General features: G+C 46.6%; 1 protein-coding gene across 1 annotated transcript; it reads left to right on the plus strand.

The window, feature by feature from the left end:
• Positions 1–1,845: 1,845 nt before the first annotated feature.
• Positions 1,846–24,951, plus strand: Smyd5 (SMYD family member 5). The gene is made up of 13 exons (XM_075983681.1): positions 1,846–1,987; positions 16,094–16,202; positions 16,721–16,860; positions 17,193–17,314; positions 17,645–17,714; positions 18,198–18,302; positions 19,269–19,331; positions 19,473–19,543; positions 19,816–19,922; positions 20,190–20,246; positions 22,056–22,150; positions 22,913–22,983; positions 23,063–24,951. The coding sequence occupies exons 1-13, from the start codon at positions 1,892–1,894 to the stop codon at positions 23,205–23,207; spliced, it is 1,251 nt and encodes a 416-aa protein (XP_075839796.1). The 5' UTR covers positions 1,846–1,891; the 3' UTR covers positions 23,208–24,951.
• The last annotated feature ends 7 nt before the right edge of the window (positions 24,952–24,958 follow it).

A 24,958-nucleotide genomic window follows, 5' to 3' on the forward strand; every position in this document is an offset into this window, starting at 1 on the left:
AAAAAAACCCAAACCAAAAGAGAACAGTGGACTTGCAGGCATTAAATGGCAGGCTAGAGGGAATGAGAGCTTTGTGACCCGAGAAAGCATCCTTTGGAGCTGAGCAGGGTAGTGCAAACCTAGGTGTTAGCACTAGGGAGGCACAGGCTGAAGGATGGTGAACTTGAAGTCAACCAGAGCTACGGGGCCAGCCTAGAGTAAAGAGTGAGATGCTAGCATGTCAGAAACAAGGGCTGCTAGAAGGCTCAACAGTAAAGACTCTTGCTGCCACACCTGAAGATCCGAGTTTGATCCCTGGAACCTACGTAATGGAAGGAGAGAACAGTCTCCCCCAGTGCACACACCCACACAGAGACACTTACACAGCAACTGTAAAGAAACCAAATTAGCCAGGCGGTGGTGGCACACGCCTTTAATCCCAGCACTCGGGAGGCAGAGGAAGTTGGATCTCTGTGAGTTTCAGGCCAGCGTGAAGACATAGAGACTTTGTCTCAAAATAAACAAAAAATAAAAACATCACTTCTGAAATAATTACTAGGCTGTTACCTAATCCTCAAGTGTCACCATAGCCGAGCAGACAGTGTTCCGTTGTCAAGGACTATATAGTCAACTGAGGGACGAAACAAGAAAATAAGGTATGGTCAGGTCTAGCTGCAGGAACAGGGGCAGCCCTCTTCCGGTCTCAGGACAATACCTGTGCGCATTCATTTCTGCAGCTAGTTAAAGGTTCCTCACACCTCACCTCTGCTCCCTAACCCCACTCTGCAGTCAAGAAAGTCCCTGTCAGCTCAGGCACTGGTCCAACCTGGTTAAAATAAAATAGTCTGACAATGGCAGGAGGGTTTATAGAAAAAGGAAATAATTTTTTTCTTTTTAATTTTTGTTTAAATTTATGTGTATGATTGTTTTGCCTGCTTGTGTATATGTGCACTATGTGTGTGCCTGGTGCCTAAGGAGGCAGAAAAATGACATCAGAGCCCTCTGGAACTGGAGTTACATACAGATAGTTGTGAACCAGTGTTGGGAACCAAACCTGGGTCCTCTGCTAGAGCAACAAGTGCTAACTGCCAATCATCTCTGCAGCCCCTAAGTTTTCTTTTTTCAGACAAGGTTTCACGTACTCCAAGCTGGCGTTGTGTTCACTACGTAGCTGAGGATGACCTTGAAATTCTGGTCCTCTCAGTGCACAGGTATTAGGCATAGCCATCGTGTTGGGTTTAAGCAGTGGTGGGGCTCAAACTCTCTACCTGCATGCAAGGCAAGCGCCCTTAACAACTGTAGAGCAGAAATGTTGCCAACCAAGGCAGGGGAGTTTTTAAACTGTGAGTGAGCCCCAACAACTAAACTGCTTCTTCCTTTCAGGATGAGGGTCAAAGAGAAACTGAGTAAGTCAGTCTTCTGCTGTAACACACCTCGCAGTCTAAAAAAGACTTTGTTCATTGTCGGGAGGACAGTGAAGGTTTTCTGAAGCGCGAGGATGTCTGCAAGCTCATGGCCAGCCTGGGGTACATAGTGAGACCCTGTCTCAAAAACCGGACAGCGCGAAAAGAAGCAACAATGGACACTTATGAACACAGACTGGGTTTTGTGGCGCTAGGGATAGACTAAGGGGCTCCCTCTGGGCTCCCTCGTCAGCCGTCATTAGTGGACTCCGACACTGACCACCGAGTCTGAAACACAGTCTACCAGAAGTGCAAGCACACAGGCAGGCCCGGTCCACCCGGTCAAACGACCAAGACATCCAAAACCTTGCCTCGCTTCAGACCAAAACCAGCGGCGTGGCTCAGCACGTCCTGGGGCGGGGTGCGGATGGAGGGTGGGCGCTAGGCGGCTCGATGGGCGGGGCCTCCCGGGACGGGGTCAAGGGTCAGAAGGCGGAGGCGTGCCCAAGATGGCTGCCTCCATGTGCGACGTGTTCTCCTTCTGCGTGGGCGTGGCGGGCGGCGCCCGGGGCGCCGTGGAAGTCCGTTTTGTGAGCAGCGCCAAGGTGAGACCGGACGGGATTCCGCCGGGGGAGACGCCCCGGGAACCCGTGCCCACAGCCTGGAGTTCGGCCTGCTCGGCGCCGGCCTGGCCCCTGCTCGGGCCCGGGGCGCAGGGTCTGCCCTCGCTCCCAGGCTCGTGGCGATTTCGCGCGGGGGAAGCTCACCCTGGAGCCTGCGTGCGCACCCCTCCCGGCGGAACACGGCCCACTGGCTCGTGGCGGGGCTGCGATGTCCTGGGTGGAGTTGAGGTTTTGGGAGGTCCTGGGGTTGGGACAATCTCCTGGACCAGGTTGGGGAGCTCTTGGCTAGGTGTGGGGCGTAGCTTGCTGATCAGAAGGCGGTGGGTGGGGAGTGCTTAGCCAAGGGAACTGAGGTATAAATCACCCTGGCACCCCAGCGTCCCTTCTCAATGAGGTATGGGTGGAGGCTTGGAGAGTTAGGGAGCTTGGACCGGAACCCACACACCGAGTGCTTATCTGAAGGGTTTTAAATAAGAAAATGGTATGATTTCGTGACAGGGTCTCACTGTGTAGCTCTGGCTGGCCTCGAACTCACTGTGTATGTAGATCAGGCTGACTTTTGCCTCTCCAGTACTGGGATTAAAGGCGGGTACCACTACGCCCGTCTCTATTATCGTGTTTTATTAGTTCCTTGTAGAATAGAAAATGCACATAAGTAAAGATAAAAATCACTTGGTATTGTACTTGTGCACATGTAAGTATATTAAAGTTACATCTTTTTTTTATTTTTTTTATTTTCGAGACAGGGTTTCTCCTTAGCTTTTAGTTCCTGTCCTGGAACTAGCTCTTGTAGACCAGGCTGGCCTCGAACTCACAGATCACAGAGATCCACCTGCCTCTGCCTCCCGAGTGCTGGGATTAAAGGTGTGCGCCACCACTGCCCGGCTTAAAGTTATGTCTTTAAAAGCTACCTCTTTAGTTTGAAAAGAGGGCTTCCTGTATTCAAGGGTGGCCTTGAACTGATCTTTCCGCTCTCACCTCCCGGGCTGGGTTACTGCCTGGTAGTGCCTGAAACCCCCCCTCCCCTGTTTTCTTTCAGTACATCTTCCATATCCTTGAGTCCATTTCTATTTGGTTAGAGTTGACTGATGTGTTTCAGGGGAGAGCCACGCTTCACTCTGCCAAATCCTTACTATGGCTCCTTTATGTCAAAGCTTATTCATCACCCCTGGGAGCAAAGGTCTCACTGCTGGGTTTCAGTGCAGAAAGACTTGGTTATTCCCAGCACTCTTTTTTTTCCTCTGACTCTGCCAGTTGACATATGCAAATGGTTTATCGTTTGCATTCGTAAGGGCAAGCGTCGAGTTGAATTAGTAATAATATAGTAATAATGATGTGCATATCCTTGGTCCTTGGCTCAGGATGTTAGCTTTGGAGTCATCTGCTGTCAGCATCTCCAGATGGTACAGGTTCCCATCCCAAACTCTTTTAGTCTTTTTGTTCTGTAGGCATTGCGAGCACTCCTCTCCTTGGGTGCAAAGTCAGCTCCTATATCCTTTGTGTCCTTAGCTGTTCCCATTCCCATTTCCACCCAGAGCTTCTGGTGCTTCTGGGGACCCACAGTTTGAGGTGTCTCAGATCCCGTAATAATCACCGTTCATCTCTACTACCTCTCCCCTATCCTGGCCTTCTCCGTTCTTCACTTCCTGCTCATTTTTCACTTCTGCCAATCTTCTTGCTAGTTCTGCTCCCCCCCCCTTCTCTCGGGACCCCAGCTGGTGATTAGCCCTGGCCTGTTCTCCAGCACTCAGGAGACTGAGGCAGGAGGACTGTTGTGAGTTCTAGGTCAGCCTGGGGTACAGAGGAAAATCCTGCCTCAAAAACAAACAGGAACTCCAACTGGTCATGTTCCTCTGCTTAGCCCTAACCTCCTGCTGGGGAGAATTGCCTTCCCGTGTGGACTCAGCTTATCGTGGGCGTCTGGCAGCTGTGCCATCTGTCGTGACTGATGTATACTAGTCTTCTCCCTTTGTGCTGGCTTCCTCAGGTTACCACACTTACGCCTGCCTTAGGGTAGAAAGTTTTAGAGAACTATCTCCTGAAGCATGACGGGAGGGGTCAAGTGCGAGCTAGTTTTAGCCACTTTGTACTGCTTCTGTGGAAATTAGGAGGAATAATCTATGAATTGTTATGCCAGAGACAAATCAGTGGGGACAGAAACCTAACTTGAGGTCCAATAGTTGGAATGTGTACACTAGCTAGGTTCCAGCATGGCTCGCTATTTTGGGCTTCCTTGCTTTTGAATTATCTTGATTATTGTATTTTTCTATAAAAAATCACTTAATGGAAGATTATATATTTTTAATGGAATCTCCTGCTCTTTAAAGTGTTTTATTATTGCTTGTGTGGATGGTATGTGTGTGTATCTGGACATGGATGCATGCGTGCCACATCCTGTAGAGGTCAGAAGACAATGTTCAGTAGCAGGGTCTCTGTTTCCACTGTGAGCTCTGGAGATGGAACTCGGTCATCAAGTCTGATGCAGCAAACACTTTAACCCACTGAGCCACCTGGCTGCCATAATAAATAAGACTTACATATACTGTATGGTCTAAGAGTTTTGTATAATCATCTCTTAAAGTTTGTATTCCCTCCCTCTTCTCCTCCCTTCTCTTGACCTCTTCTTCCTTCTGATGTGGTCTTACTGTGTATTATGTCAGCGGTTCTCTCAACCTGTGAGTTACAATCTGTTTCACAGGAGTTGCCTAAGACCATCAGAAGACAGATGCTCAATTACAATTCATAACAGTAACAAAATTACAGTTATGGAGTAGCAACAAAATAAGGTTATGGTTGGGGTCGCCACACACGAGGAAGGCAGAGAACCACATTACATAGATTGGGTTAGCCTTTAATTTAAGGTAGTCCTCATGCATCAGCTTCCCAGATTCTGAGACACCAGGCAGGTGTGAGCTCCAGTGCCCAACCTTGCGTGCTTCCTGATCTGCATTGGAGCTGTTTTTCTTGAAATACTTTTGTATGTTTGAGGACCGAGTGACATTAGAAAGGAACAACTCTTGATTCTTTCTCTTTGCTTGTTTTTGTTATTTTTTATTTATATTTATAAAATAAAATTTTTTATTTTAAATTTATTTTATGTGCATTGGTGTGAAGGTGTAAGATTCCCTGGAACTGGAGTTACAGACAGTTGTGAGCTGCCATGTGGGTACTGGGAAACAACCTACTTCCTCTGGAAGAGCAATCTGCTCCTAACCACAGAACCATCTCTGCAGCTCTGTTGTTTGAGTGACCTTGAACTCCTAATTCTCCTTCCTCCTGAATGTTGGGGTTACAGACACCAGACACCATTCCTCTGGCTCTCCTTTGCTTTAGTGACTAAATATTTTCTGTGTTTGGTCATCCAGGACCTAAGGGAGAGGGAGAGGGAGAGGGAGAGGTATAGGTATCCTTTTTTTCCTCCCCTAGACAGGATTTCTCTGTGAAGGCTTGGCTGTCCTGGAAGTCATTCTGTAGATCAGTGTGGCCTCTCCTTCTGCATCAGAGATCTGCCTGCTTCTGCATTCCAGAGGATAAAACGAGTTTGAAGACAGCCTGTGGTGTGTGTGTAAGGGGGGGAGAGAGAAAGAATAGTTCAAGGGTTGTTTCCCTCACTTTTCATCCTGATGTTTGAACTGTGCCACTAGGCTTCTTAACCTTTGGTACCAGGATTAAAGTCATGCACCACTATGTCTGGTTAGTTACCCAGTTTCAAGATTTGAAATTGTCAGAGGTCACATGGGTCTCTCTGTTCTGGCTGCTTTGTCTATTCCAGGAAGGCTGAGTTTTCATTTTGCTTGGTTGATCCCAGGGGCAACAAAGTGTAGAGACAAGGCTTCCAAGAAGGAAGTCAAGGGGGGTTGTGGGCTTCGCTGTCACCTTATTTCTCCTTCTCTATCCTATAACTAGCTTCTGGAGTAGGGTAGTGGCACATACCTGTTATCCCTACCTTTAGAAGAACTAACACACGTTCAGGGTTAGCTTAAAAGAAAGAGAAGCTATCTGGGTTATGCATAGGTTGAGATTTGCTCTGAGGGTGGCAAAGGCCCATCTGTATCCAGTGCCAGTGCTGAAGGGAAACAGGAAGCTGCTGTGGCGAGCACAGTGACAGGGCATTTTCTCTGCCCCGTTGTGATGGCAGCTCTGTTGGCAGGAGCACCATCACTTGCTGAAGCAGTAAGTGTCAGCAGAACCATTAACTGCCTAGGCTCCAAGTTCTCGTGAGTTCTTAATCTTGCTCAGAAAATAGCAGTGGAACTAGAGGTGGTAACTCATACCTGTAACTTTAGCATTCCAGAGGACAAGTTTGAAGCCAGTGTCTGTCCGTCTGTTTGTCCCTCCCTCTGTGTGTGTGTGTGTGTTAGAGAATAGTTTAAGGGCTCTCTCTTTGCCCTGATGTGTAATGTGTGCCAGATTAGGCCTTTTCTTTTTTTTTCTTTTTTTGGTTTTTTGAGACAGGGTTTCTCTGTGGCTTTGGTGCCTGTCCTGGAACTAGCTCTTGTAGACCAGGCTGGCCTCGAACTCACAGAGATCCACCTGCCTCTGCCTCCCAAGTGCTGAGATTAAAGGCGTGCGCCACCACCACCCGGCTAGGCTTTTTATTTTCAAGACAGGGTTTCTCTGTATAGTCCTGGCTGTCCTGGAATGCACTATGTAGACTCTAGGTTTTGAACTCAGAAAGAAATCTGCCTGCCTCTGCCTCCCTAATGCTAGGACTAAAGGCATACACCACTATTTGAAGGCATAAGTCATAAACAATGCCACACCAGTTTGGAATTATGATTAATAGGGTGGTATTTATTTAAAGGGGAAAAAACTTACAGATCACCGTCAGCCCTCTGCACAACCAGGAAGGAAGTCTAGTCGCCAGAGGAGCAGGAAGTAAAGAGAGAGAGGAGAGGGAAGTGGCTGCTTTTTTAAAGGGAGAGAGACCATGCCCCAATGGGCTGGTATCTCAGCGGTGATAGGCTGGAGGAGTGGGAGGACCTCCCGTAACACCTCCCCCTTTTGTTTAAATAAGAGAGTTCTAAACCTACTATGAAATTATATACAATAAGTACAAATATCCTATTCTAACTAGGTCTTGTATAATAAACAACTTGGCCAAGTCATGAGAGAAAAGTAACTACATCTATATAGTCTTCAACCCCATCGAAGATCTGAGAAGGGAAATAATGTTACCTGGTTAATTAGGAAGTTCAGTAAAACAACTTCCAAAACATGCAACAAATCACAGAGACAACTAGCTACCTAGGCAATCACCCAAAGTCACATTAGCAGCGTTGAAGCAACCAACTTTGGCTAAGGCCTAACATAACTGACATACCATTTTCAAAGGCAAGCAACTTTTCAAAACTATCTTACCCTGTCTTGGCAGGATACAGGATAAGACAGCCCTGTTTTATCCATTGATGCACGCTCTGTATCTTTGTCAGTGGTTGAGGTATGGGCATTTCTTTGCCCCAAGGCCAGTTCTGCCAAAAAGAAAGGCTCCAGGTGGAGTGTCTTTGGTGCTCAACATTCTCTCGGGAATAGAGTGGTGTTGCCAGGAGCAATTGTGTCTCACTACCACAAAACTCTTGAGTTAGATTAAAGGCCATTTTCTACAGCTCTTTGAAGAAGTTGAAGATTATCTATACTGAGTATAATCTCTATATATCTAAAGAACCTGATTATTCTAATTATAAATGACAAACTTAGATGACTATTAGTCTATATAATTCTCAATATCTATCTAACTTAAAGACTAAGACAATAAACGACTGTGAAACAAATGAGGACAATGACCTCCAAATATAAACAATGTACAAATATACATTGCAGTAGGTAAATATACATCAATACACAAGCATTATATAAGTATCTTAATCAGAGGTAGAAATGTACACTGCAATATGGTAAATATATACAATATATATATCAATACAATATATGTCAATACATAAAAATGTTTTGAACAGAGGTAGAAACATGTATGCATACAATAGTCAATATAATTTAACTTTGTATCAATATACAAGAATCTATACCAATATATTTGTCTAAAAACAGTAACTCACAATTACAAATCTATTATCCCATCATCCCTCTTTTTTTTTTCAAAATGATCCCTGAGCTTATAAAATTCCTCCCCCAACCCTCAATCGTATACTAATTATAATCAACCCCTAAATGATATCCCTAAACCCAAGGGCAAACTTTACTGGGAGAGGGGACGTCGTCCTCTAGAATTACTTCCAGCTGTCATGGGGGCGACGTTCTTTCTGGGGGATCCTGTGAAAGTAAAATGATGATTAAATTTCAAGATCAATGTCTTTTAAAATTGCCAATAGTCTCTGAGTATTTTGTGCAGGTCTGGCCAAAATGTTGTATAAGATGTGCACCATTTCAGCTAACCAAGTTGGAACTGTCTTGTGCAGCTGGTACCCAAAGCAGGTCTTGTAGTAGCGCTATCAGTATCATGACGTCATATCAACCAGGTGGAGTTGTTGTTATGGGGCCCCATCTTCTTCCTGGAAACTTCAAATGTCACTTCAGGAAAAACTCATTGTTCATTATGAAAAACTTAAACATTAATCATATAGACATATATAGACATATATATATATTCAATGAAAGACATGATAGATATATTCAATGAAAAGTATAGTAGATATGAAGAAAAGCAAAGATGTTTTCTAAACTCATATTTCTTTCTGTCCCATATCATGGCTCTTGACATGAGACAGAAACTCCAGAAACTCTGGGTTTTTCTCATACTAACAGGCTTGGAATTGGAGAAGGATTGAGCCAGAGTCCAACTTCAAAACCAGCTTTATAAATTTAGAAATATGGTTTAATATTACTTACACAACCCATTCAGTTTTCTTGATATTTCCTATTGGGCAGGTATTTTTCCATCTGTCAGTATCCAAACATCCAGGGTCCCTTGAATTTTTCAAAGATGAGTGTTTTCCTGTGGAGATAAGAACAGAACCCTGCCCCCATTCTATATGTTTTTCTTACCACCTGTATGAATATCATCATTGTGGATGAGTTGTCATTTCTCCTTTCCAAGAGGTTTCTCCTCTTCAAATCAAAACTTTATTAATTTTGATGGTATCCACAATTTTTCTTCTCCTGTGGAAACAAGAGCAAAACCCCTTCCCCAACGTAGCACATCTCCTGGCTTCCACTGAGAGGTCAGCACATCTTTGAAATAAATCGGTTGATTTAGTTCAGCAGACTTTTCCATTATCCAATGTCTTTCTGCTGCTGTCCTTCCTTTCTCATTAGCGTTAAGAAAATTCAAGGTTAGTAAAGCATTATGTAATCTATTTCTGGGGGTATTTTCAGTCCCTTTCTGTTTGTTCAGCATATCCTTTATAGTACGATTTGATCTTTCTATAACTGCCTGACCTGTAGGATTATTTGGTATCCCTGTAATGTGCTTTATATTATAATAATCAAAAAAGCGTTTCATTTTCTTAGATACATATGCTGGACCATTGTCTGTCTTTATTTGCGCAGGTATACCCATGATGGCCATAACTTCCAATAAATGTGTGATTACTGAATCAGCCTTTTCTGAGCTCAGGGCAGTAGCCCATTGAAAACCTGAATACGTGTCTATGGTGTGGTGTACATATTTTAATTTACCAAATTCCATAAAGTGGAACACATCCATCTGTCAGATTTCATTTCTCCCTGCAGGCAACGGTGTTTGATTATAGAAAGAACAAGTAGGACATCTCTTTATAATGTCCTTAGCTTGTTGCCAAGTAATGGAAAATTCTTTCTTTAGGCCTTTACTATTGACATGATGCTTCTTATGAAATTCTGAGGCCTGCAACACACTTCCAATCAATAATTGATCAATCTCAGCGTTGCCTTGGGCTAGAGGACCAGGGAGACCTGTATGGGACCGGATGTGTGTTATGTACATCGGACAAAGCCTATTACTGATTATGTCTTGTACCTGGATAAACAATGAAGTCAACTCTGTGTCATCTGGTATAAACTCAGCGGTTTCAATATGCAAGATAACTCTTTCTGCATATTGTGAGTCTGTAACTATATTAAGAGGTTCTTTAAAATCCCTTAGCACCATAAGAATGGCATATAATTCTGCCTTCTGGACAGAATTATAAGGGCTTTGTTCCACCTTACTCAATTCATCTGACTTGTAACCTGCTTTCCCTGATTTATTTGCATCAGTATAGAAAGTACGGGCTCCAGTTATTGGAGCATCACGTACAATTCTAGGAAGAATCCAAGAAGTTCTTTTTATGAGGTTATGTCTACCACTTTTGGGATAGTTGCTATTAATTTCTCCCAAAAAATTAGCACAAGCTCTTTGCCACTGTTCATTGTCTTCCCATAACTTTTTTATTTCTTCAGTAGTAAAAGGCACTATAATTTCTGCTGGGTCTATACCTGCTAGTTGACGAAGCTTACCTTTTATAATTAATTCAGAGACTTTTTCCACATAAGTTTTTAATTTTTTACTTGGTTTATTAGGTATAAATATCCACTCTAAAATAATATCTTCCCTCTGCATTAGAATCCCTGTAGGAGAAATTCTGGAAGGCAATATGACTAGGATGCAGCTAAGATTTGGGTTCACCCTATCCACATGTGCCTCCTGTAATTTTTCCTCAATCATTGTCAGTTCCTTTTCTGCTTCAGCTGTCAGTTTTCTTGGACTATTCAAATCTTTATCACCATCTAAGGTTTTGTTTAAATGAACTATTAGATCAGGTGTTATCCCAACAGCTGGTCGTAGACTGGAAATGTCTCCTAACAATCTTTGGAAGTCATTAAGAGTCTTTAACCGGTCTCTCCTAATTTGTGCCTTTTGCGTTTTAATTTTCTCTAACCCTATTCTGTAACCTAGGTAATTAATAGAATTTCCTCTTTGAATCTTTTCAGGGGCAATTTGTAATCCCCACCTAGGCAGGACTTTCTTCTTCAAACATCCTTTCTAAAGTATCTTTATTTGAATCAGATAACAAGATGTCATCCATGTAATGATAAATTATGGGCTTGGGGAATTGTTTATGAATTATTTCCAATGGCTTACTTACAAAATATTGGCACAATGTAGGACTATTGAGCATACTCTGTGGGAGGACAGTCCATTGATATCTCCTATTAGGCTGAGAATTATTATAAGTAGGCACTGTGAAGGCAAATTTTTCTCTATCCTTTTCTTGTAACGGTATAGTGAAAAAACAATCTTTCAAATCAACAACTATAAGAGGCCATCCTTTTGGTAACAGAGAAGGCAAAGGAATTCCAGATTGTAGTGGGCCCATAGGTTGAATTACTTTGTTGACAGCTCTTAGATCTGTCACCATTCTCCATTTACCAGATTTCTTTTTTACAACAAACACAGGAGAATTCCAAGGGCTGGTTGATTCTTCAATGTGGCGAGCATCTATTTGCTCTTGCACCAGCTGTTCCAATGCCTGTAGTTTATCTTCAGCTAGAGGCCACTGTTTGATCCATATTGGCTTCTCAGTTAGCCATTTTAAAGGTAGGGCTGTTGGTACCTCTAAAGGTTTGGTATTTGCTGTATGTTCTTGTACAGCCTGAATGGCTGGTGACCTTTTTCCATAATACCTCATCATATCCTTCCCAGAATTATGAGTTCCTGGAACTACAGGAATGTTAATCTGGGTATTCCATTGCTGTAGCAGGTCACGGCCCCATAAATTTATGGCAATATTGGCTATATATGGCCTTAGTCTTCCTCTTTGCCCTTCGGGCCCTATGCATTCAACCCATCTTGTGCTTTGTTTTACACGAGATAGGGTTCCACTTCCCAGGAACTGAACATCTACCTCTTGAAGAGGCCAATTCGGATGCCAAGATTTTGGGGTAGTGATACTTACATCCGCACCTGTGTCTAATAAGCCTTCAATAAAAGTGCCATTTATACAGACTCTTAGCTTTGGTCTTTGATCATTAATAGAAGTCTGCCAAAATATACGTTTACTCTGTCCTACTGGGTTTTTTGACTCATCCTCCACACGTATTTCATCATTTAGACCAGTATTACTTTTTACAGCAGAAATTGGAGCTTTTAATTTTCTTGGTGAGGCACGTTCTCCACTGTGACTGGGAATGACTGGGCCACTGTTGGCTTGGGGGCCTGCGAGAGGCCCCTCAAGGAGTTTCCCGACGGTATCGGGTTGCCTTGTTTGTCTGTTTTGACCTGCATTCGTTGGACCAATGTCGGCCTTTACCGCATCTCCTACATATACCTGAAGGCCTAGGTCTCCTATTTTTGTCATTCCCAGAGGAGATAATATTCCTAGAAATTCTGTGCCTGCAATCCCTTTTCAGATGTCCTAATTTACCACAATTAAAACACCTGGCAGTTTGATGTCTCCTCATTGCTGTGGAAATCGCGTCTCCTACCCAAGATTCATCGTTATAGCTAAAAGTCTCAACATTCATCATATGCTGAATCCATTCATCCATAGGTGCTGATCTAGACTTTAAAGGCCCAATTATCTTTTTGCATTCTCAAAAGCTAGAGATTCAAGAAGTATTCGTCTAGCTTCTGGGTCTGTTACCCCTATGTCCAGAGCCTTAATTAATCTTTGCAAAAAGTCAATAAAGGGTTCTCTCTGTCCCTGCCTAATTCTGGTATATGATTCAACCCTTTTTTGCTGGATCTTGTATCCTATTCCAAGCATTTTTTTTTTTTTTTTTGGTTTTTCGAGACAGGGTTTCTCTGTGGTTTTGGAGCCTGTCCTGGAACTAGCTCTTGTAGACCAGGCTGGTCTCGAACTCACAGAGATCCGCCTGCCTCTGCCTCCCGAGTGCTGGGATTAAAGGCGTGCGCCACCACCGCCCGGCTATTCCAAGCATTTAAAGCTGCTTGGTGACATAGACACAGTACTTCATCATCATAAAGAGCTTGGACCTGTGGATCAGCATATTCTCCTGCACCAAGAATTTGATCTTGGAAAACCTCGACACCTTTTGCTCTTCCTTGCTGTTCCATATGTTTGGATTCTTCTCTGAAATAAATTCCAAACATCAAGGAAGGTCCATTATCTAAAACTGCAAACACTAACTGATGGAAATCATGGGGGGTAGCTCTAGCATTAGAAGCCCAAGTCCTTATCATTTCCTTTACATATGCAGAGTGCAAGCCAAAATTAACAATAGCTTGCTTAATTTCTTTTAGATCATTCATTGCTATTGGCGTCCATCTAGCTTCTCTGACTCCCTTTGAGCCTTTAGAAGTTGACGCTTTGTCAGAATTAAGTATAGGGTATGCCGCTAAAACCTTGGGTAAGCCAGTTCTAATTGCTGGTGTTGGCATTGTATTCTGTCCTTGTGCCTTATTACTCTGTTCACCAGCTCCAATCATTTCTTCAATCATTTCAAGTCTTTTTATTATTGTCTTTATTATTGTCTCTTTTAAATCCTGAATCTCCTGATCTGCATGAGTTTCTAGTAAAGATTGTATGGTTCTTAGGAGTGCCATGATCTTCCTAAATGGTAGAATATGCAAAAGAATACTGAAACCTAGTAACCAGTAAATTAAGTTATCCCCATAGTCATATAAACCTTGCATGATATAACCCATTGTATTGGTAACCAGAACAGTAAAATTTGCATTGGAAACGAAAACTGCCATATTACCTATTATCCAGCAGGTGGCGCAGTTGCCAAGTCTCGACGAAAACAGGGTCCTGTTTCAGAGTCCGCCTAGTATTTGTTAAAAACTGGAAAATGTAAGTTGCTCAACAAAGTAAATGTAATTAAATCAATTCCAGAGATGGAACCAGAAACCAGAATCCAGGGGTAGAGAAGAACAACCTGGAAGCCGCTTATGCCTCCACGTGACAGAGTCACCCTGAGGGGTTGCAGCTTTCAGCAACCACGTGCTCTGGTTCGCGCCACTTAAGAGCTGTGCTTGCAAGGGAGATTTAAAAACGACTCAGAAAAGAGCAAACCACGCGGGCAGAGACTACGTTGGCCTGTGGAATTCAAATCCATGTGGGGAGGCCAAGGCCGCCACTGCAAGGCACAGGCGGCGGCTGAGGAAGGGAGGGCTCCCGCCAAGCCGAACTCGAGGCCAGCAGCCTAGCGGGGAAAGGAGAGGTTCTAAAACCAAACGTTGGGTGCCAACTGAAGGCGTAAGTCATAAACAATGCCACACCAGTTTGGAATTATGATTAATAGGGTGGTATTTATTTAAAGGGGAAAAAACTTACAGATCACCATCAGCCCTCTGCGCAACCAGGAAGGAAGTCTAGTCGCTGCCGGCTGAGCAGGAAGTGAAGAGAGAGAGGAGAGGGAAGTGGCCGCTTTTTTAAAGGGAGAGAGACCACGCCCCAATGGGCTGGTATCTCAGCGGTGATAGGCTGGAGGAGTGGGAGGACCTCCCGTAACAACTATTGTCTGGCCGGGCGATGGTGGTGCATTCCTTTAATCCCAGCACTCGGGAGGCAGAGGCAGGCAGATCTCTGTGAGTTCGAGACCAGCCTGGTCTACAGAGCTAGTTCCAGGACAGGCTCCAAAGCCACAGAGAAACCCTGTCTCGAAAAACCAAAAAAAAAAAAAAAAAACAAACCAACAACTATTGTCTGATTTCTTAACCTTTAGCATACATAGAAATTTCCATAATCCTATTAAGATGCAAATTTTTGGCCTATGAGATCGCTCAGATGGGAAAAGTGCTTGTCATGCAAGCCTGAGAACCTGAGTTCATTCCCCTGTTCCCATAGTGACAGGAGAGAACCGAACCCCATGACTGCTGAAGGTTGTCATGTAACTACCACACAGCATCTGCACTCACGCACGTGCATCACACATAGACACATAGACACACATACTAACATAAAGATGCAGATTCTGATTTACGGGTCTGGGCAGGGCCTGAGATTTGCCGTTTAAACCCTGGCTAGTGACAAGGTAGAGTTCATGAGGGTGCTCACGTGCACTGTATCGCCACACCTCGGGAACTACCTGGCAGAATTACTGGATTACCCACTTCTCCAGTAGGAAGCATTCACTGGGAGGGTCCCAGGGGGTGTTGGGAGCTGGCTCGAGGACTAATTTAGTGCTTTGTGCATCCCTGAGCCCTGACCAAAGAAGAGATCAGTTCTCCCCGGGACTGGGCTGCTTTCTGCTGGGTTCTAGGATTTCTCTGTAACCCTGAGCAGCAGGGTTTCTAGGGGAACTGAGGACGGTGCCATCCTGATAGCCCTGCTGGTATAGGAGGCCCCAGCCTACTAGGAATCTTGGCCTTGCCCCCAGCTATTCTGAAATGTCTATCTCCAGGTATCCTGGTGGCTGCTGAGGTGGCTCCCTCCTTGAGCAGGTACTTCAGTCCTGTGGACAGAGAGAGGTGCAGCCAACAGTAGGTTAGTCAGCTTCTAGAGTAGGCATTAAAGGAGGCTGATGACCGCTCTCACCAGAGGTGCAGCTGGTCAGCCTCCTGAGAGCTCTTGGAACTGTGTCTTTGTTAAAAGTTATTTTTAGGTGTGTATTTGCCTAAGTGTATCCTACAAGTGCTTAGTGTCAGTGGAGGCCTTCAGTGTAAGCTGCTTGATGTGAGTGCTGGGAGCTAAACTTGGGTCTTGTGGAAGAGCAGCCAGTGTTCTAAACTGTTGAGCCAACTTTTCAGCCTGTTTTTACTTTTGTGTGTGTATACATCTGTGTGCAGGTGTGCAAGCCTGTGTGTGCACAGAGGCCAGAAGAGAGCATTGTGTGTCTTCTTGCATTATGTTCCACCTATTCTGAGGCAGGGTCTCTTCCTGAATCTCGGGCTCATATCTGCTTGGCTCATACCCCACAGGTCCCAGTGATCTTCCTGTCTCTGCCTTCTTTGGAGCAGACACCTGGATTACTTATGTGGGTACTGGGATCCACACGCTGGTCCTCATGATTATAGAACAAGTACACTTAACTACTGACTGATCTTTCAAGCCTATTTTTTTGTTTTTGTTTTTTAAACTGTCTTATGTAGCCCAGGCTAGCCTTGAACTACTGATCCCCCTGTTTCCATGTGCTAGGATTATAGGCATGTGGCTCTATGGCGGGTTTGGAGCTATTTCTTACCCTGTCTGTTCTCTGCTCTTTTAGGGAAAGGGGCTGTTCGCCACACAGCTGATCCGGAAGGGAGAGACCATCTTCATTGAAAGGCCCCTGGTGGCTTCACAGTTTCTCTGGAATGCACTTTATCGGTATCGAGGTGAGTATATCTTGCCTGCTTCAGGTGGCGTCCGGGCCCAGCCATTTTGTGCATGGAAGAGAGCCTCACACATCTTCAGGCTAACCCTCTGGGTGCTGGGAGGAAATGCTGTCTTTCCCTAGAGAACAGGACCTGAGAACCACATCACTGCTTACCTCTGTGTTTGGGACTGTGTACCTGTAATGGGGGGTCCCTCCAAAATGGTTCTTGGGGACGATGCTCTCTTAGACAAAACTTAGAGTCTGCGCTCATAATGTAAGTGTCTGGATATCATGTTGAAGGGCTCTGTACCAAATCAGACGTCCCTACTAAAAGGCCATGCATAACCCATGCTCAGTGAAGACTGAGTTAGGGGCCAGAGCAAGTGGGATCCTTAGCTTTGCCAGCCACAGGCCTTTCCATATTTTTCTGAGGCAGGGATCCCCATGACTGAGTCTGATGGAAAGACAGTGGAGGAGATCAGGAGGAGCTAGAGGGTTCTTGAAAGAGGGCACTCACTGTGTCTGGCTTCCTTGCAGCTTGTGACCACTGTCTTCGGGCACTGGAGAAGGCAGAGGAGAATGCCCAGAGGCTGACTGGGAAACCAGGCCAGGTTCTCCCACACCCAGAGCTGTGCAGTGTGCGCAAGGACCTCCACCAAAACTGCCCCCACTGCCAGGTGAGCACCCCTGGGGAATGCCCTGGGGAGGGAAAAGGCCAAGGAGACTTTAGTGTGTGACAGTGAAAGGGCCCAGTAATTGTTTAGCTTCCTTGTGGTCAGTGTCCATCATCCAGAAAGCAGGTGTGGCGGGACATGCCTTTTTCTTGGTAGTCTGTCAGAAGCTGAAAAGCTCTTCCCTTTATGTAGTATAACAAGGTTAGGTTAGGTGCATGCCCCTAGTACATCTGTATTACCCTCTCTGAGCTCTCGTTCTGGGGCTGTTAGAGAAAGAATGCATTTGAACGAGGTGAGTACCCAGGTCCTGGGGGCTAACGTCCACCCCACCTCAGGTGATGTACTGCAGTGCAGAGTGTCGGCTGGCAGCTGCGGAGCAATACCACCGCATCCTGTGCCCAGGCCCATCCCAGGACGACCCCCGGCACCCCCTCAATAGGCTGCAGGAGGCATGGAGGTAGGTCTCTTCTTGTCTTTATCCTTGCCTCCATTCCTGCCTGGGCTCCACAGCTGTTGGGAGCTGTTGGGAGTTCCATCCCCAAGATGTTTTCTCCACTGTTAGGCTTAAACAGAAGTCACATTTTTTGGCACCGTGCCTTTAATCTGAGTAGCCAGCCCTAGTCTTCAGCCCTTTTCAGACCCACAGAGAGATACCCTAAGGATACAAATTTGCCTAAGTACTGCCTTTCATAACCGATGGATGGATGGGCAGGAAGTGTCTCTGTGGCTATCAGAATGGGCTGCCCCTAGGGAGGGAATTTCTAGGCTACACTTTCTCTTTTCCCAGGAGTGTTCACTATCCTCCGGAGACAGCAAGTATAATGCTGATGGCTCGGATGGTGGCCACAGTGAAACAGGTGAGCCAGAGAAACTGACCCCTAGTCAACCCTGGGGCTCAGTTATCTGACCTTGTTTGGATGCCCTTACTCCTGAGTTTTCTTGAAAGATGGCTGCTCGCTACGTAGACCATCCAGTGCTTGTTCACCAGAAACAGGCATGGGCCGTGGCTCTGGTTTTGCCTGTTTTAATTTTTCTATGAGATGTCTGTCTTATGTAGCAGCAGTTCCTGAATTTGATTGACAGGCACCAGTATTCCAGGACAGCATCTCTTACATGAAGTGAGAGATTTCATGCTGACCCCTCTGTCTGTATTGTTCTTCCTCAGTGGCCTTCTATTTTCACAGTGTTTGGAGCTGGCAAGCCCTTCTGTGTGGGCAGAGTGGGAGGGAGGAGACCTGGGCAGAAGCTCTTGGATGGTGATTCCCTAATGGAAGGGACTTGAGAAACATAAGCCCTCTGTTCCACATGGGCACATGGCCTCATGTGTCTTTGTCCTCCAGGCCAAGGACAAGGACCACTGGGTCAGGCTTTTTTCCCAGTTCTGCAGCAAAACAGCCAATGAGGAGGAGGAAATTGTCCACAAACTCCTAGGGGACAAATTCAAGGTTGGTTTTCTCCCATGGCCTCTTTCCCCTACCCTTCAAGTGGCCTGTGGTGTCTGGGCTACCTTTAGGGGACTAACTCCACATTTGGTCTCTTTTCAGCTACAGTAGGAGTTAAAGCCTGGTTCTAAAACTCTCCCCAAAGACTGCGCATTCCTAGCCCCATTTACCTTTGTGACCTAAATATAGACCTAAAATTGGAAGTAGGGAAGAGGGGTTGCATGTCCTACCCAAGAGTACTTGTTACGGCATGTGGAAGGCAAGAGTCGTGAGGAAGGCAGCAGTGGCAGGGCAGGTTTCCTGGAGAGTGGAGGGCGGGGGTCCATAGGTCAGGGAGAGTTGTGAAACTCATGTGGTGAGAATAAGACACTAAGGACCTCAACCTTCCTTTGGAGCTGCCAGAAGGTAGAGACTGTCCAAGGGAGGCAGACAGAGGGTGGGAATGCAGCTGTGCAAAAGAAGTAGCTCAGGGTGTTGCTTACTAGATCTAGAAAAAGTAAGAAACGATGGCAGTGACGCACGCCTTAATCCCAGCACTCAGGAGGCAGAGGCAGGTAGATTTTGTGAGTTCAAAGCCAGCCTGGTCGACAGAGCGAGTTCCAGGACAGCCAGGGCTGTTATACAGAGAAACCCTTTCTCAAACAAACAACAACAAAAAGAATAAAGAAGGAGAAAGTCAAGTTTGTCAGAGGCCAAGGAAGTCTCAGGGAAGCTCCAAGGGAGGGTGAGGATGGTGCCGCCTCAGCCTTGCTGGAACAAGTACTAGAAACAGGAAGAAGTTTAGGGCTCACACCCATATTTGGATCCCTCAGACAGTTGGAAATAAGTACTGCCTCTGTCCCCAGGGAAAGCTCAGGCCACATATATGACGCCTTTTACCTCTTTCATTTTTTTTTTTCTCAACTTACTACCTGGTACTAAGGGGAAGTTTCCTGGGCTGCAAGTGTCCCTCTGTTTCCCCTAAACCAGGGCCAGCTGGAACTTCTGCGTAGCCTTTTCACAGAGGCCCTTTATGAGGAAACCCTCAGCCAGGTGAGTGTGGCAGGGTGGGACCTGAAGTCTCTCTTTCCGGTGCTCCAGGCCTGGAGCCGAAGTGAGGCCAGCTCTCAGAAGCCTCCACTGTAGAGCTGGATTAGGAAGAGCAGCCCAAGGCTTACCTTTCTCTCCCTACAGTGGTTCACGCCAGATGGATTCCGGTCTCTCTTTGCCCTTGTTGGGACCAATGGTCAAGGGATTGGAACCAGGTCAGGAGAGAATGTTCTAGACCTATTAAGTAGTCCCTTAGGGTTCAGATGGGGGATTAATGTAGGAAGATTCTTTCAAGATGGGTGGGATTGGGTGACCTGGACGGGAGGAATAAGACAGGGGAACTTGCTGCTCTTTTGGGAAGATAAGGTCCTTTAGAAAAAGAACAGGATAGGGTGGGAGACTCTTCTGCCTGGGCTTACCATGCTTGGGCATGAAGAGAGCCTTGTGAGCTGGGCTGTTTCCAACTGTGGGCTGCTGGGGCTTGCAGCTCCCTCAGCCAGTGGGTGCATGCCTGTGATGCTCTGGAGCTGAAGCCGCAGGACCGGGAACAGCTGGACACCTTCATTGACCAGTTGTACAAGGACATCGAGGCAGGTTGGTAAGATGGGGCTGTGGCTTCCCCCATTCTTAGAGCTCCCCTAGTCAGATAGTGGGCACAGTTCTTGCTAGGGAGGGCTAAGCTCATGGTAGGGGAAGGGAACCCCTGTGCACCCATAGAACGCTTCAGCTCAAGCCACAAGGTGTGCAGATGAGAAATGGTCCTGAGATCTATCCACAGGCTCCATGCTGAGAAGAGGGTGTCTTGTTCTTGTGAGTTTAATTTCCTTTTCCCACTGACGTCTTCACATTACTTTCTTACAGCAACAGGCGAGTTCCTGAACTGTGAAGGGTCTGGCCTCTTCGTGCTTCAGAGCTGCTGTGAGTCTTGGCACTGGGGAGGAATGAGTCCACATGGTTCTGCCCTTACCAGGTCATCTTTCCCAGTTTGCCCTGTTTGGGCTGACTAGGGCAAGTCTAGAAGTGGGGTTAGGTCTGTGTTTCTTTGGAAATTATTGCTCTATCATTTTCTTTCTTTCTTTCATTCATTCATTCATTCATTCGTTCATTCATTCCTTTTGCTTGTTTGCCGTGTTACTGGGAGCCAAACCCAAGGATTCATCCCTAGCCTTCTGCTTGTGTTTTAGTAGACGGTTATAGTAGGCCATGTCCCCTAAGGGGGAGGCACAAAGCCCTGCTTCTTGGAAAGGGAGGCATGCCTTGTGGGGTGTGGTCAGGAAGCACTGGGAGAGCCTGAGGCCTATAGGATCCTGGAAGGGGGCCTCAGGCTGGAAGAGCCTGTCTCCTTTGCACCTTCTACCTTTTCCAGATCCCAGTTTCCTACCTCCTGCTTTCCTCACTACTAAATAACCTCTCCTCCCAGGCTGGGTGGTCAAGGGTTCTAAGTTAGCAGACACAAATAAATGTCTGTTGTAGATGCCCTCATAGCCTCTCACCTCCTTAGGTGAGACAATGGGACACATCTGAGAACATGGCCAGTCTTGTGGGGTAAGGGTAGAGCCGCTTGGCAGTGATAGAGCAAGGCACATTATATCAGCATTGTCCTCAGGAAAGAGCAGTGGGTACTGGGACAGAATATGGGGTCTCACACCTGCCCTTCCCTGCAGTATTTAACCACAAAAGTGATAAAGGGTTCAGTATTAATTAATGCCTTTTTTGAAGTTTAGAGATAGGGTTTCCTGTAGCCCAGGTTGACCTTGAACTTACTATGTAGCCAAGGCTGATTTTGAACTCCCGATTGCCCTGGTTCCATCTTCTAAGTGCTGAGCTACAGGTATGCCATGCCCTGCTTTTTTTGTTTAGTTGCTTTGTATTTTTGAGACAGGGTCTCTTGAGTCCTGACTAGACTGGAACTCACTTGTGCCATCAGTTGGGCCTCAGACTCACAGCAAATCCTCCTGTCTCCCTCATGGGGGCCGGGAGCCACTAGACTTGACTTGAGAATATTAATTTAGTTTTATTTTTTAATATTTGTTGTATTTTTTAGTTAAGGTCTCACTATGTGGCTCTGGCTGGCCTGGAACATTTTATGTAGATCTGCTTGCGCTGCCTCCCAAGTACTGATTACAGGCTAGTGCCAGCACACATTGCCCCGCTTTGTTTTTACATTTATTCACATGCACACACAGGCTATTGTGCACATATGGAGGTCAGAGTAGAGTCTTTCTACTAAGTGGGTTCTAGGGATCATACTGAGGTTGTCAGGCTTGGAACAAGCACCTTTACCTGCTGAGTCATCTACCTGCCCCTAGAATTACATTTTTGTTTTGTTGGCTTTTGTTTTTGTCATCCGTCCCTTGCCATCCCTCCTCCCGCTAGCGTTTCTCTGTGTAGCCCTGGAACTATAGACTAGGCTGATCTTGAACTCAGAGATCTGCTTGCCTTTGCCCTCCCCCCCACCCCTGCCCCAAGTGCTGGGATTAATTAAAGGTGTGTGCCACCACTGCCCAGCTAGGATTACCATTTAAAAAAACTAATTTCCATTGCTGGGCATAGTGATGTGCTTGTGAATTAGACGCAAGAGCATCAACAAGTTCAAGGGTAGCCTGACCCTGATTCAAAACTAAGGGCTGGGAGTGTAGACCAGTCGTGGAATGCTTGCCTAGTATGTTCCAGGTGTTGGGTTCTTCTCAGACATACTTCACTTGTTATCTGTCTTTTGCGACCCAGGCAACCACAGTTGTGTCCCCAATGCAGAGACTTCCTTCCCAGAAAACAACTTCCTTTTGCATGTTACCGCTTTGGAGGACATTAAACCAGGCGAGGTGAGAGGGCTGGGCAGCATGGGTGGGCATAGGGCCTTGCAGTTTCTCTCCAGGGAGCAGCAGGATCTAGCTGGAGTCCCTTTGTTGGGCTGGTGGTGAGTTACCACAGGCCCGAGGGCTGGAGTCATTTTGCCATGAGTATGTTTTGATCCTTTCAAGTTCTTCAGACATCCTCAGAAAGTCTCAGATTGAAGTAGAGCTGTGTGCCCAGGTCCCTGACCCCAGCTACCCTTTTGATTTCTTTGTGGCTGGAGCCACAGGGGTTGGTGTGAATTGAGAGTCCTGGTTGGTGGTCACAGCCTGACAAAATTTTCTCCTATACAAGTTATCATACCAAGATTAACCTCTGATCCCATCTACAGAGCTTGCCTACTGACTGGTCTTCCTCAGGGTCTGAGGCCAACCTCCATCCTTGTCTGTCTCAGACCCAGGTGGAAGTCTTACCTGCTGGAGGCAGGAGAATGGATCAGTTGAAGAGTATTGAAGGCCTAGCTTCTAGGCAAGGGACAGTGGTTGACAACAGATATGGCAGCTGTTGGGGAAGTTCTTTCTCTGTTGTTTGTTTTGAGACAGAGTTTCTGTGTAGCCTTGATTGCCCTGGAACTTGTTCTGTAGACCAGGCTGACCTCTAACTCAGGGATCCACCTCCATCTCCCTCCCGAGTGCTGGGGTTAAAGGTGTGTGCTGCCACCACCTGGCTGGGGAAGCTCTTTTTTAATCTGATGGAGGGCATAAGCAATCATACCCTTCTCTACCCCACAGGAAATCTGTATCAGCTACTTAGATTGCTGTCAGCGGGAGCGCAGCCGCCACAGCCGCCACAAGATCCTCAGGTGCCAGCTGGGGACATGGTTGGGCTCTGGGCTTTTCCATCCCAGCAACTGACTTACTTATCACCCCTTTCCTTTGAAGGGAGAACTACTTGTTCATCTGTTCCTGTCCCAAATGCCTGGCAGAGGCCGATGACCCTAATGTGACCTCAGAAGAAGAGGAGGAAGAAGATGAGGAAGGAGAGCCTGAAGATGCAGAGCTAGGGGATGAGATGACTGATGTGTGATGTTGCCCTGCCTGGAAGGGGCCCACCCTCCACAAATGTGGTCGGAAGAACAGCCCCTCCCCCTTGTACCCGTTGCCTGCTTTCTCCCTTCTGGCATTCTGTCAGGAAAGGAGAGAGGCTGGACCTGAGCCCCACCCCTCACCAGACCTCATGCCCTGAGCACTGCTGCTGAGCTGCACTGGCCCTGTGCCATCACCAAGCCTTCCAGAACTGGTCTTCCCCCGCCATGGTCCACCGTAGCTGTGAGACTGGAACAGGCTCCAGGCCTCATAGTTTTCTTCCTCTGGGCTGCCCATACTCACCCATCCGCCTGAGGCTTGGCCCCTCTTGACTGGCTGTTAACTTGAGGGGAGCAACAAAGTGGCCAGTCTGAAAGCAGACTGGTTTCCTTGAGAGGTGATATGATGCCTTACCTCTTTCTTACTGCTCACCTACATAGCTGCAGCTGAAGCAGTGGCCTGACACTTGGCAGCAAGAGGCAGGAACAAAGGTCTAGGCCTTCAGAACACTTCAAAAGACTGTGCCTGGGATGCTGGGCTGTTCCCATTGGACACTGGGGAGGTGGAGATTAACCTATTCTCCAGACTCCAAATTGTTGCGCCTGTGCCTTGGCTCTTATGCTCAGGCAAGGTGGCTAGCCCTAAAAGGTATGGAAGAGGCTTATCTTCATCAGGACTCTAGCAGAATGCCGGATGACAGATTGTGCTCCTTAATTTAGGATGCTCCACTCTTCCCTGCGACCAGCTGAAATGGTCCAGCAAATGGCCTCATCCACTTTTAAGATATCCATAGAGGAGCACTGAAGTCTTCCAGAAACCTGAAGGAGCAGGGCAGACGCTTGGCGCTTGGAGATGAGCCATGACTTTGTTCCCTCCTTGCCACAGATGACCATCTCATTCTTGGGGTGGGCATCATGGAACGACAGCTACCACCCCATTCTTTCCCTGAAAGGTCTGCACATAGCCCTGCTAGGGGCTCCCAGGGAGGACCAGTGCCTATGCTACAGGCTTTTTCTAAGGTGGAGCCAGGTGAAATGTGCCTGACTGTCCCCCTTACCTGTTGGGCACACTCCTTCTCAATAGCCAGCACCCTCTCCCTCTGGCCTCAATAAAATGTGAGTGGTGATAGGCCTCTGGCGGTGCTTTGTGGAGAGTGGGCTACGTGCACAGGGCACTAGTTAACACCAGGGGGTGGCAGCAGAGTGCTCCAGGTTTCTCAGTAGTGCTCATACTGCCAGCCGCAAGGGTGTGTTAACATCCCTGAAGCCAACGAGGTCTCTGAGGCTGGATTTCAATTGCTGACTCTAGGTAAAGGAGTCGTCTTCCCAGCGGGATGAACCACAATTAGCAGTCTGTTAATCCTAATGGGCTTGAGAAGCCGTGGCCTTCTGTGAGGCTCCGCACCAATAAGTATGATGTGGGACCAAATACATGAGTCCCTCCACACCCACGCATTCTTAGTTTAGGACACAGGTACAAACCTGACGAGCTTTATTTACCTTTATTGCTAAAGAGTAGAGAATCCTTCAGCCCAGAATAACTATTTCTTAAACCACTTCAGCAAGAGCTACAAGAGTCACTGTGAGGAAGTCCGGGCTGTGGGAGGCTGAAAAACTGGTGTGTGACAGGTAGCCAAGGACAAGGCCACCTGCCTTCAGCACCTTTTGTTCCAAATTCTGCCCAGACGCCTTGGGCCTGGTTCTTGGCTCTTACTGGAGCATGAGATGTTCTTGCAGGCCCTAAGGAAGGGAA

This window comes from Microtus pennsylvanicus, chromosome 8 (genome assembly GCF_037038515.1).
Source record: "Microtus pennsylvanicus isolate mMicPen1 chromosome 8, mMicPen1.hap1, whole genome shotgun sequence".
Classification (NCBI taxonomy): Eukaryota; Metazoa; Chordata; class Mammalia; order Rodentia; family Cricetidae; genus Microtus; species Microtus pennsylvanicus.